At 44.7% G+C, this 13796-nt stretch overlaps 1 protein-coding gene across 1 annotated transcript; it reads right to left on the bottom strand.

Annotated features, from left to right (window-relative positions):
• Window positions 1–2070: 2070 nt before the first annotated feature.
• Window positions 2071–2666, bottom strand: LOC138877302 (uncharacterized). Its single transcript, XM_070156900.1, has 2 exons — window positions 2432–2666; window positions 2071–2309 (listed from the first exon to the last, which is right to left on the bottom strand). Exons 1-2 carry the CDS (start codon window positions 2664–2666, stop codon window positions 2071–2073), a joined length of 474 nt encoding a protein of 157 aa, XP_070013001.1.
• Between the last annotated feature and the right edge of the window lie 11130 nt (window positions 2667–13796).

Genomic DNA, 13796 nt, shown 5'->3' with positions numbered 1-13796 from the left:
TCTTTGAAATTCCTTTGGCCCTTTTGCATTCACCACAATGCTTGACTAGATCATTAGCGTCCTCGTAGAGAGTAAGCCAATAGAATCAACAACTCAACAATTTTGTTGCCGTTTTCGCTCCACCATGGTGACCACCATATGGTGAAGAGTGGCAAGCCTTATGAATTTCCACTTGTTCCTCCTCCGGCACACATCTTTGAATCACACCATTGGTACAAATCCGGAAGAGGTACGGTTCATCCCAATAATATTCAAGGCAATCCTGTTTGAGCTTCTTCATTTGGTTTGAAGAGAACTCATTCGGTACAATGCCACTCACGAGATAATTTTCTAAATCAGAAAACCATGGCATCTCGGTCATTGAAATGGTTAAAAGTTGCTCGTCGGGAATGGAATTATTGATTTCAAGGCCATCATTTGGCCTCCCCTCCTCCTCCAAACGAGATAAGTGGTCCGCTACTTGGTTCTCACTTCCTTTCCAATCTTGTATGTCAATGTCAAACTCTTGGAATAGAAGTACCTATCTCATCAAACAGGCTTTAGAATCTTTCTTGCTCATGAGATAGTGACGCGCCACATGATCTATATGAACAATCACTTTTGCATCAATCAAGTACGGGCAAAACGTTTTCATAGCAACCACAATGGCAAGAAGCTCTTTCTCTATAACGGCCGTGGACTTGGGCACTATTCATGGTCTTGCTTTCATAATAGACCAATTGAAAGATCTTGTTGATTCATTGCCCCAAAAAGGCACCCACCACTACATCACTTGCATCACATATAAGCTCAAAAGGAACACTCCAATTTGGAGCAGTAATGATAGGAGTTGTAGTCAACTTGAGATTTAGCAACTCAAAGGCTCTTATGAAATCATCATTGAAATGGAACTGGGCATCTTTCTAGGTTGCACAATGGGTTTACCACTTTAGACAAGTCCTTGATGAACCGCTGGTAAAACCCTTGATGGCCTAAGAAACTTTGCACGCCTTTGACCAAACTTAGAGGTAGAAGTTTAGAAATCACCTCGATCTTTGCCTTGTCGACTTCGATGCATTCTTTGATATCTTATGGCCAAGAACAATGCCCTCCTCAACCATGAAATGACACTTTTCCCAATTGAGTGCCAAATTTGTTTCTTCACATCTTGCCAACACTTTGTCAAAATTTACTAGACAACCATCAAAAAAATCCCTGAACATATAAAAATCATCAATGAAGACTTCAAGAAAATCCTCTACCATGTCCGTGAAGATAGCCATCATACACCTTTGAAAAGGCGCATGTACATTGCACAACCCAAATGACATCCGCGAGAATGCAAAAGTACAATAAGGACAAGTGAAACTAGTCTTCTCATGGTCCTCCGGAGCAATAAGAATTTGATTGTAGCCGAAATATCCATCAAGAAAACAATAGAAAGCACAACCATCCAACCTATCAAGCATTTGATCAAGGAAGGAAAGTGGGAAATGATCGTTTCTAGTAACTTCGTTGAGCTTGCGATAATCCATACACACTCTCCACCCAGTCACCGTTCTTGTAGGAATCAACTCAGTTTTGTCATTGGTTACCACTGTCATGCCCCCTTTTCTTTGGGACACATTGCACCAGAGAAGTCCACGAACTATCGGAAATGGAGTACATAACCCCAACATCCAACCACTTGATAACCTCCTTCTTGACGACCTCTTGCATGGCTTCAATGAGTCTCCTTTGATGTTCAATAGATGGTTTGTCACCTTCCTCCAAATTAATCTTTTGCATACAAAATACAGGGCTTATCCTTTGAATATCTGCCAAAGTCCATCAAATAGCTTTCTTCCTCTTTTGTAGCACCGCCAAAGTGGAATCTACCTGCACGTTAGCCAAACAAGAGGAAAGAATAACTGATAAAGTAGAATAAGGGCCAAGAAATTCATAACGAAGATGTGGAGGCAATGGCTTCAACTCCAAAACAGGAAGCTCCTCAATTGAAGGCTTTGTTAGAGGAGTGGTTCTACTCTCAAGATCTAAGGACAATTTGCAAGGCTCATAAGTGTACAACCCCATTCTTTCCAAAGCATTCACTCACGCCACGTAATCCTCCATTGCTTCATCACAACAATTGAGCAAATCGGCCTCCAAAGTATCATCCACATTTATTACGACACTTGTTTCATCAATAATCACATCGGTCACCAAATCCACAAATGAACAAAATTCATTTATATTCCATTGCGTCATAGATTTGCACACATGGAAAACCACCTTTTTATCACTCACCCGAAAAGTGAGCTCACCGGCTTCCACATCAACAAGAGCCTTTCCTATAGCAAGGAAAGGTCTACCCTAAATAATCAGCACCTCATAGTCCACTTCAAAATCAAGAATCACAAAGTCCACCGGGAGGATAAATTTATCAACAAAATAAACACATCATCTATAATACCCAACGTTCTCTTCATTGTACGATCTGCCATTTGCAACCTCATAGACGTGGGTCTTGGTTGACCAATCCTTAAAGTTTTGAAAATCGAGTAGGGCATCAAATTGATACTTTCCCCAAGATCATATGAAGCTTTGGCAAAGTCGGCGCTCCCAATGGTACAAGGGATAGTGAAAGTGCCGGGATCTTCCAATTTAGGAGCCATTGAGTGCACAATTGCACTCACTTTATGTGTCATCTTTATAGTTTCACAATTCACTGATCTCTTCTTCACACCAAGTCCTTTATGAACTTTGCATAACCCAACCTTTGCTCTAAAGCCTCAACCAATGGCACATTGATATATAAACTCTTCATCATGTCAATGAACTTTTTAAATTGGTTCTAGCCATTTTGTTGGCAAGCCTTTGAGGATATGGAGGAGGAGGCCTTGGCATTGGTGCCTTAGACGTTGGCACTACCGGCTCCGGTATGTCAACTATGTGCTCCCTAGACGGGTTCACTTCCTCACGAGTCTCCTCCACATTGTCATCAATATCAATGCTCACCTCATCATTTTCTTGCACTTTATTGCTTGGAACCTCATCTTCTTGTACCAATTGCTCATCATCCACAATTTTCTTTTGACTTGAGGTGGTTGCTTCCCTACCTTTTCCACTTCTTGTAATAACGGCCATGGTATATCCCATATTTTTCCCACCCTTTGGGTTCTGTTTACCGTGAAACAACAACAACAACAACAACAACGACCCAGTATAATCCTACAAGTGGGGTCTGGGGAGGGTAATATGTACGCAGACCTTACCCCTACCCCGATGGGTAGAGAGGCTGTTTACCGTGAAAATGGTAATAATAATTAAATTTGTTGATGGAGCTCTAAAAATATGTGATCTATTTTTATGCTAGTTTGTTAAGCAGTTGATGCTAAGTATGCGAGATTCAAAGATGAAATAAAATAAGGGAGATATCTACAATCAAACCGATAGGTCAGTTATTCAGGGCCTCGAGCTTGTCAATCCGGAGCCTCGAGGTCGATTCCGGGGCTCAGACTCGAGCTATCGCTGGTGATTAGGGTACAGCTTGCAGATACAAAATAATCAATGAAGGCTCTTTATGGCCAATGATAAGAAATAAATGATGAACAAATAAGAGGATAAGAAATGGAAGCAATGATATCAAGAGAGTATATGAGAAAGCAAAGAGCATGTTTCTTATATTTCTTGTGGAGCAATTGGAGCAATCACCCAATATATACAAAGTGTCAAAGATCTCCTTTATATAGGAGGGGAACTCCAACATAGTACAAAAGCATTAATTACAAAAGTAGGGGGATGGTACAACTAGATGACATCAAGCTTTACTAGTATTTGATGCATGCCTAGGGAGCTCTCCAGTCCCATCATGACCGCGACCAATATTGTCGTTAGGTCGGGCATCGACAAATCTCGAGGGAGGGAGATTGACCACAGCATCACAACCTTGAGGTCTCAAGAAGATCCCCCCAAATGCCTTAATGATGAGGAATTGGACCTTTCGATTTCGCCGTATACAGATAGTCTCCGCGTTTCCTAGAAGGAAGTGATATAAAACGATTTTGAACCTCCGTTCTGAGAACATCATTGTCATGACGTCAGCCTATTAGGGCATTTAATGCCATGTCCCAAAAATCGTGCAAGGGTTACCGTCTTATGTGACTATCGAGAGATTCACGAACCGCTATTGGCTCGTCCTTTCTACTGCCCATGTGGTTCCTATAAATACATCAACTTGGATAATCCTTACTTTCCCAACATCATCAAATTCGCGAATCAAGGCCTATCTTCTTCTATATTCTTCCTTTTTACTTCCTTAGAGAAAATCTCACTGTCGCAATGGCCAGAACATCTGGGACGGTTCCTCGGCAAAATGAAGTCGCCTCTTCATCTCGGTTGTCTAAGGATAAAACGAAGGTGATACCCACTCTCGGACAATGTACTCCCCCCGATCTTGATATGTCGAAAGATTATATGATCGATACACCCCATACTACACTGGGCCGATGTGAACACGTGTCTCAGTACATCAGCGTCGTGACCGATGCAAGGACGGTAAAAAAGGATTATCGATGCAAGAAGGCGGTGAAGGTGGAAATTCCTGGTCCTGATGAGAGCATAACAAATCATAAAGATGGTTTCCTCCACGTATATACCTGTCCTTTTACTTTGTGTCCGGCTGAGCCTTCTAAGTCCCCTCCCCCGGGAATAGATCCGGTCATCCTTGACTTTTGCGACAAATATCAGGTGATGCTCGGTCAAATCTATCCCTCTTTTAGGAAGATAGTCTTAATACTCCGCTATTTCACTGATAAGGTTGAGGGCGAGACCTTTACCCTGAATCATTTGATCAGGATGTACAACCCTGGGTTCTATCGAGGCTTAATTAGGCTTCGTCATCGATCCAAGAAATCATTTTTCTCAAGCACCTACGAGGAGAAATATCAGGGATGGATGAGTAGGTTCATCCGGGTTAGAACCTCGGACATCATTCCGGCCGAGAAGATGCCTTTCCAGGATAAGTGGAACATGTAGCGTGAGAATTTTTTCCTTCGGACATGTTTTAAGATTTTCTTTCCTTTTTTCCAAAAAGATAACCTCTTTTTGTTTTCTGCAGCTGCCGCTTGGTATCCTGATGCGGTCTCAGATCTGTCGGGGTGGATTGAGTGGCTGGACAAAATGTTCCCGTATCTCACCCGGTCTTGGACCAATCTAGCCAAGATGCGGTGAGTGGCCAAGAATCATGGTAAAGTTTATCTCGCCACATACATCTCAACCCTATGGTTTTTCCTGTACCTTCCTCTGTTGAAATGTTGTGGCCACTGTGCTTATGCAGACCTCGATGAGAATATGCTGATGAGACCACCCCATGGAGGCGTGACGGAGGTCTCGGAGCCTGCCAAGGGAAATAAACAGAAATGCAAGGAGGTTGCCGACCCTTTTGTGGCAAAGAAACCTAAATTGCACGGGCCTAAAACTGCTCTTGGGACCTCGGCTTCTGCTTCCAAGATAAGACTCAATACTGATGATGAAAACGGAGATGAGAGCGGGTACCAATTGGAGAGGAGGCCGAGGTCGGGAGCGAAAGCCCTGCAGGTACCCCAACTAGAAGCTGCCAAATTGGGGATGACTGACTCAGGTCGGCCCAGAAGACCGAAGATGATTGAGGAGGGCATCAGTGTGGCCTTGGATCCCATGACCAGGTTTGGCGCAGTTCCCATTGGGGGGACCATTGTCGCTGGCCCTGAAGGGTCGGGACCTAGAGCTTTTCAGGAGCTGGAACTACACTTCGGGGATATTGGAGACATGGGTGATTTCATTTTGGGCCCCCATTATTTGTCAGGGGAGCTTAGGGATGCTTAAGGCACAAACGTTGCCAAAACCGGGGGTCCTCCCAAGGAGGGAGGCACGTCTGGCGATACTTTTGACGATGTCAGTGGGAACATTGATCTTGACGCTCCTGGCTCAGTCAAAGCGGTCGAGAGGTTCATGCAACATGTGATAGATGCTTTAAGTATATTTCTTTTTACCTCGGGCATCTTTCTTCATTCTTCTAACTCTTCTGTTTTGTTGTAGTGTAAGAAGATGTACGATCATGCCATCTTCAGGCTTAACGAGGACCTTTCATGTCGAGAGAAGGATCTCGAGAAACTGTCCTCGAGATTACGAGAGTTGGAGGCTCGTTTTGTCCAGAAGAAGAAAGAGTCAGGCGAGTTCCGGGCTACTTTGGATGGGGCACTCCGAGAAAAGGTTGCCCTTGTCGAGAAGGTATTATGTTATGCATGAGTTTTTCCCTTGTTCCCATAATTTGGCACTGACCGGTTTGCTTTTCTTTTGGTAGGTCGAGCAAAATGTCTCTCATATTAGTCGACTGGATGTGGTGATCCTCGGGCTGAGGAAACAAAACGGGGCGGTGAAATTGGAGTTGGTGTCGACCCATGGTCTTCTCAAAAGTGCCCGATAGGAGATAGCTAAGCTAGTTACGGCTGAATCCAAGATCGAAAGAGATGCAGCCACTTACCTGAAGGACGCAGCCACAGTGCATCAAATAACTCGTGACGTATCAATAAAGGCTAAGCAAAAGCTGACTCGGGCGATCGAACATGCCAGGGCGGAGGCGAGGAGAACAAAATTGGAGGAGATCGAGGCCGGGGGCGTAGGTCTGTCAGTTAGAATCGAGGAGGCCCGGGAGCTGGAGAGAAAGTTGGCGCTTTTAATCGTTCCAAACAAAGATCCCGGAGATGGTTCGGGGGACAGTGGTGATGAAGAGTAGACCTTGTGTTGCTTTAGTCCCCCCTTTCTATGTATGTACCCCCCGGGAAGTGAGTCTTGTAAAGATGCCTCTTATAAATATATATTTTTTGGTAATGGAAAAAAGGGTTTTTCTTCTCTCTGTCTTTACGTTCTCTTTACCTCACTGCTCGAGCGGAGTTTACCTTAGACTTTAGGTGTTCGTTCTTCAAAAACCGTATCCGTAGCAACTGGGACCCCTAAATTGGGTCCTACCCCGAAGTTAGATCGATAGGTTCTTTAGGGTCGGTGCAAGAGATCACGAGGAGCTGTTGAGGCCTCGATGCGTTTCGAATATCACAAGATAGTAACATCTGAGCAATCTGGTGTGGGGGCCCTAGGGTGGTTCCGTCAGTACATTTCCCTAAAAATAGGGTGATGTTAACGCGGCCAGATTAATTGGCCCTCCATCCAGAATTAATTGGCCCTCTGGGCAGGCGAGCAGTCGCTGCCCTGACCCTATATATTCATTCATTCTCCTCTCAAGTGGATATTCTGCTACTTTGAGTAACCACAGGACCTAGCGCTCTGTGCTTGTTCTCCCGTTGTTCCAAATTAAAATCTTTACTCAAATTCATATCTCCCCTTGTCATTTTACCATAGCCATGACTGATACGTCGACCTCTGCCCACCAAAGGAAGGGGGTTCTGTCTACGTTCCTTATTCAGTTGGTGTTACGCTGTCGGTGCCCAACAAACGGGCCCTGAGGTACCTTTCCCCGAGAAAAGACATTATGTTGGGGAAACCCCCCACTGTACCTGGACATCGGGAGCATGCATCGAGACTTATCTCATCAATGAGAGAGTAAAGCCTCCGGGTGATCAGAAAAGAATGCAGATGGGGGTAAGGTGTGGTATTATAAGTGCCTTCCCCCGATAAGAGCATCTTGACCTATGTCGAGGGGTTTTTTGATTGTGTATGCGCATACCTTTGCATCGGGTCCCCCCGACCGGGTCGTGCTTGAGTTCTGTTAGAGATATCGGGTTACCTTTGCATAGGCTCACCCATTTATTTGGAAGATAGTGCAGATGATAAGATATTTTGCCGACAAGGTCGGGATTGAATTTACCCTTATTCATCTCTTGAGGTTATATCATCCACTATGCTATCAAGGTTTGATTGTTCTGCAGCGTCGATCCACCCGAGCTCCTATCATTAATAGCGTAGAGGAAGAGGACCGTGAATGGATGAACTGGTTCATTCGAGTTTGAACGATCGACATCATTCCTGTATAGTTTCTACCCTTTCCTGAGAAATAGAGCTTCACACGTAAGTGTCATATCTGTTTTTTCATCGTTTTAACCGGAGGCGGGCTCCGTAATGACATTTTTCTATTTTGTTTTTGTAGCGACTCCCTGGTTGCCGAATGAGGTCCCTGATTTAGCTGAGTGGTCTCGCAAGCTGGCAGCATGCTCGACTTGTGATAGGCGCAGGTGGCGAGACCTACCCAAAAAGACGTGAGAGGAAAAGCACTATGGTAGGCGCCTGGTGACTCGTTTCTCCAAAATGGTGTTTTTCTTTTTAACGTACTAACTTATCTGCCGCAGGTATCGGAGATTTTTCATAAATGAGGACATGCTCTCTGGAAGTGAAGGAGAGAGTGCCGACCTCAAGGTCGAGGGTTGATGACAAATGAAAAGAATATTTGAGGTGCAAAGAGGCTCGCAGCAGGGCGAGTCCTTCTCAGCGAATCAAGAGAAGCAACCTGACTGATCATTCAGTTTTGGGGACTTCCGTTATCGAAAGAACATTCCTCCTTTTTGCTGATGGCTTTTCGGGGGACACTAAGCCATCATACATTGGTTCAGCTTTTAGTGAGGCTCAGCGGCTCGGCTTTATGGTGAGTTTGGTAACTGGCATGGGATTATTCCAGCCCCACACTTTTCTTTTTTTATTTAATTTTCTTTCGCAGGCCTTCGACATTATCAAATCCGAGCTACTTCGTTATGAGGCTCGACTGCGGAGAACTTTGGATATGGAGAAATCCCTTAAGCTTCTTTGTGAGAAAAAAGAAAGCGAGTTGGTATCCCTACGGTGTGAGGCAGGTCGAAGCCTGTATCGCGAGTGCTGCCTTGAGAGACAGGTACCTTGTGTTTCATGTTGATATATGCTCCTTCTATCATTTTTGGAGGTTAATGTTTTGTCATTTCAGTTGGAGAACAAAACGGAGGAGTTGGAACAGCTCTGAGGCGAAGTTGGCAGCGTCAAACATGAGTTCAATGAGGTGCAAGCCCATGCAGATGCCCAAGTTGCGGCCATGGAGAGTGTTTTGGAAAAAGCTTCCACTTTGGAGATGCAAATCCGGACCGCTCGTGCAAGTGATTCTGCGCGGGTGAACATGATCGTGAGGCACAAGTCTGAGCTTTGGAAGGCGAAGGCTGAGGTGGTGAATGCCCGGGCCTAGGATGTGATGAGTTGCACTAGGGCGGATCAGAGAGCGGCAACCTATTTGGAGAGTGCTTCCACTACGAGAGCTGGGCTAAGGAGAGCTTTTGGTGGTGCGAGCAGCATTAAAGAGTATGCAAAGTGCAAATCTCGAAGGGAAACTCTCGAGGAAGTTCACTCTAGGGTTTCCATCTTTCAGAAGATATCGAGCAAGCCAAGGTAGAGGAGTATGATGCCATGTTCCATTTGTTTGATGCGAAAGATGGCAAGGACAGGGCCGCCAAGCCATAGTCCCCAACGGGGGATGTTTTCTTTGTTCTTGTTCTTGTGTGTATAGCTTTCATAGTATGTTGTAAAACAGAGCTTGTATTCTATTACATGTGCGTATAAGAGGGGAACCTCGTGGTTTTGTATCTTCTAGGTTTCTATTTTCCAAGATTTTAGCCAAGTCAACCCGATCTTTAGAGTTAGCAGGAGTCTTTAGATTCTATGATATGGCCTTGGGATCCATTAGGCTTGCCCAGGGGGCTCTTCCGTGCCTGGTTAATGCGACCTTTAGTATAAGTTGGTGCTTGACCTCTTATGCTTTTGTTCCACCATTTTGGGTTCAGTCTCCGAGTCGGGTTTCGACTCGAGCTCATTTTACCCTCAAGATTTTATGTTCACGTGGGTTAGAGACAATGGCTCTTACGCCTTGGACCAAAATGTCCTTTTAATGTAAGCTGGAAACAACGGCTCTTACGCCTTGGGTCAAAGTGACCTTTCAATGTAAGTTAGCGACAATGGCTCTTATGCTTTGCCCTTAGGCATATATAGTTAACTATTTTTGGTCCAGTCTCCAAATCATGTATGACTCGAGCTCATTTTGACCGTCAAGTTTTCAAATTTTAAGCTGGCGACAGTGGCTCTTACGCTTTTGGTTGATGAAACCTTTTAATATGTGTGGCCCTAAGGCTCATTAGGCTGACGACAATGTCTCTTACGTGCTTGGTCGATGCAACCTTTTATGTAGGTTTATTTTTCTCTCGTTACGGACTTTTGAATTAAATTTTGCCTGACTCATCGTCGGTTCAGGAAGAACATCGATTTCGAGTAACTTGCGACAATGTTCTAGCACCTCGGGAGGTTTGGCTCGGAGGCTGAGTAGCTGAAACCCTGTGATTTGGAGCTGACATGGTCGAAGCTTATTTGCCTATGTCTAGGGAAGCCTGTTTAACCGGTTCTTCCCAAAGTAGATTTGAAGTAATTGAAGGCCTGTGTAGGCTGGATATAGTGGCTTTTACGCCTTGTAGCGATGGTCGGGCATCCCCAAGTTGCGCTAGTTCGGCTGGTACAGCCGTGTGACCGGGGTCACTTATATTTGGCTAGAGCCTTTGAGTCCCGAGTGAAGTAGTTTCGGCATCTATATCGAGGGTATGCCTTTTTAGGGGTCTTACAAGTTCAATATATAGCCGAAACTTTGAGATTGGGTTTATGCCTTTAGTAAGGTATTAGAATTTTTTCATGTCGTTGAGGTGTTACAGGCTTTTCATGCCGTTGAGGTTTTAAGATTTTTTATGCCGTTGAGGTCTGACAGAGTTTTCATGCCATTGAGGTCTTATAGATTTTTCATGCCATTGAGGTCTTATAGATTTTTACAAGACTGAGTCTGCCCGCTCAGGGTCTTATGGCCTCGGGTTTTGACAGGTCGATGGAGGTGCTGTTTGACAGCAGTCCCCGAACCGTCAAGGGTTTCTTGACTCGAGAGTTGTTATTTGAAAACTTTGTATTGCCTTATCGAGGGCTTATGGTTTGGATATCCCGACCTTGGGGTCATGCAATTTTTGAGATATCGGCACCAGTCTCCGAGTGTTTGGGAGCTTTTGGCCTTGGAGATGTTTCATGATTTTCATGCTGCCTCGTTAAGGGCTTATGAGTTTGGAGTTCCGACCCTGAGGTCATGCGGGTATCGAATTGTTGATGCTAGTCTCTGAGTATTCGGGACGTCTTTGATGGAGGAATCGTTTTAGTGAAAATGCTGAGTTTCCTTTGGAGCATGAGATGCTTTGATAAAAGTCATTCTTTGATTGCTTAACACAAGTATACATAGCTTCATTGTCGGGGGACCAACTATATAGGCATGGTTCATTCGACCGTTTGGCCCGGTATATCATTTTACTAATAGGACCATGGGGGGATGCCCTCTAGTATCCGAGGTTAATTGCAAAAAGAAGCCTGGAATACTTGTCGAGTCTTCCTTGGGTAGCATGTGGATGTTGCCTCGTTAAAAACCTTGCCGGTAAAAACCTTTATCGGGATAAAAACTTGGTCGAAGGAAAAGAGTGCAACGGATGCTTTAAAACCATAAGGTCTTTGAGCTGGATCAGTGCTTGGACTGCTTCAGTTGGGCGCCTACGTAAGGGTCAGTAGGGAATATAATATAAAACAAAAAGGAGATGGTTATACCTTAGTGGCGATGGTGCTTTCAAACCTTCTAGATGGCCTCGCGGCTACTATTTTTTGTCGATTTATCTCTTATCCCTCTGTTGGAGGGGACTTTGGCGTTTCAGCTAGTGGTGGTCGTCTTATAAGATCATGTGGAAGACATGTTGCTGCTCGTCTGCCTTGTCTCTTCTTGCTGTTTCCTTTTCTAGAGATCGGTTTTTGGCTTGGTCGCTGAGGAATTCCCGAAGATGGCCATTGTCGAGTAACCGGGCCACTTCCTCCTGGAGTTGCCGGCAATCTTCGGTCCTATGCCCGTACATGTTGTGAAGGATCCGACTGTATAGGTCTGGGACATCTGGTATCTCTGATATTGTTGATGGCAAAAACAGTGTATGATACATCAACATTGAAGTTGTATTCTAATAAGTGAGGTGCCTCTGTTGGCCCCGAGTTCCTATCGAATCCGACTCTGTTGATGAGTCCCCGAGGGTTCTGCCCTCGGTCTATCCTTCGATTGTTGCGAGGCAGGTTGAGACTCAGACTGTTCCTCTTGTTTTCGATGTACGATTGGTATCTTTCTTTATTTGGCTTTGGCTTCTTCGCTAAGAGCCTGCTCGGATATACTGAGCCCGAGGAGGCTCCCAACTGGTCATCTTCGGCCCTGATTTTTGACTATACCGGTTGTGGACGTCTGACCAAGTCATAGCTGGATACTCTATCAGATTCTGTTTCAACTATTTTGAAGCCACCAAGCTTCATTCATTCAGACCTTGAGTGAAATCCTGCACTGCCCAGTCGTCGGATACTAGCTGCAAATCCATCTATTCCATTTGGAAGCGGGATACGAACTCTCGCAGCATTTCATTCTCTCTCTGCTTGATTTTGAACACGTTGGATTTCCTCGTTGCTACTTTGATGGCACTGGTAAGTGCTTTTACGAAGGAGTCTGCTAGCATGGAAAATGAATCTATGGAGTTGGGAGCTAGGTTGTGATACCATATCATGGCCCTATTCGAGAGTGTTTCTTCGCACTTCTTTAGTAAGATGGACTCGATCTCGTCGTTCTTTATGTCGTTGCCCTTCACTGCACAAGTGTAGGTACTAATGTGTTCATTGTGGTCTGAGGTCCCATTGTACTTTGGGAGTTCTAGCATTCCGAACTTCATTGGAAAGGGTTTCGGGGCTGCTTCCTCGGGGAATGGCCTTTCTATGAACTTCTTCAAATCACACCATTCAGGACTAGAGGCGCGCCAGAAATTTGGTCGACCCTGGAGTTGTAAGTCGCGACCTTCTTATCATTGGCTTATATCATTTTCTCGCTCGATTCGACCTTTTTGGTGAGGTCCTCGAGCATTTTTATGATGATAGGGTCGGCTATCAATCTGTTATTGCTAGATCTCTCAGGTGCCTGTTCGGCTAGGGGAGCTATCCCCAGTGCTGCCGTGCTAGGTATTTTCTGGTGAATTTGCAGGTGAGCAATATCTAGCTGTCGTGCCTGCAACATTTCAAAAATAACAAGAAGGCTAACCTCACGTTCCTCCCCAGTTGGAATTTTCTTTGCTCCTTGTTGATCCCCTTGGTGCACGCTCCTGGTAGTGTGTGATCTTATATCGATGTGCTAGGCATCACGCGAGACTACGTCCAGGGGGACTAGCTTCAGCGCATTCCTAGGATTTTGTGGTGGCACACAACACGTGGAACAACTACTGTGACGATCCGGCCAGTCATCTCATGAGTAACCACTCCGTTTTCCCCATTTCTTCTTCATTATACTTCGTTATCTGTGTTTTATGCGATCAAATTGAGTAGTTTGTGTTCAGAGTGAATTTTGTAAGAAATGAGACACTTAGTGTCTTTTAAGAAGGTTTAAGTTAGAAAAGTCAACCGGATATTGACTTATGTGTTAGAGGGCTCGGATGTGAGTTCCGATAGTTCGGTTAGATTCGGGAGGTGATTTATGACTTAGGAGTGTGATCGGAATTGGTTTTGGAGGTCCAGAAGAATTAGGCTTGAATTGGCGAAGTTAGTATTTTGGCGATTTCCGGTTGGTTGGCGAGATTTTGATCCGAGGGTCATAATGGAACTCCAAGAGTTTCTATAGCTTCTTTAGGTCATTTGGGATGTGTGTGCAAAATTTTAGGTCATTCGGATGTGGTTTGGTTGGGTTTTTGATTGAAAATGTATTTCGGAAGTTTTTAGAAAACTTAGGCTTGAATTCAATGTGAATTGATGGATTT

Source organism: Nicotiana sylvestris, chromosome 9 (assembly GCF_000393655.2).
Source record: "Nicotiana sylvestris chromosome 9, ASM39365v2, whole genome shotgun sequence".
In the NCBI taxonomy this organism is placed as follows: Eukaryota; Viridiplantae; Streptophyta; class Magnoliopsida; order Solanales; family Solanaceae; genus Nicotiana; species Nicotiana sylvestris.
This window is presented reverse-complemented; position numbering and strand designations above follow the sequence as displayed.

Coding starts and splice junctions, on each gene's coding strand:
- LOC138877302 (XM_070156900.1), bottom strand. CDS start 2,666: ATGACACATAAAGTGAGTGCAATTGTGCACTCAATGGCTCCTAAATTG. Junction 2,310..2,431: donor TACAATGAAGAGAACGTTGG/GTATTATAGATG, acceptor TCCTTGCTATAG/GAAAGGCTCTTGTTGATGTG.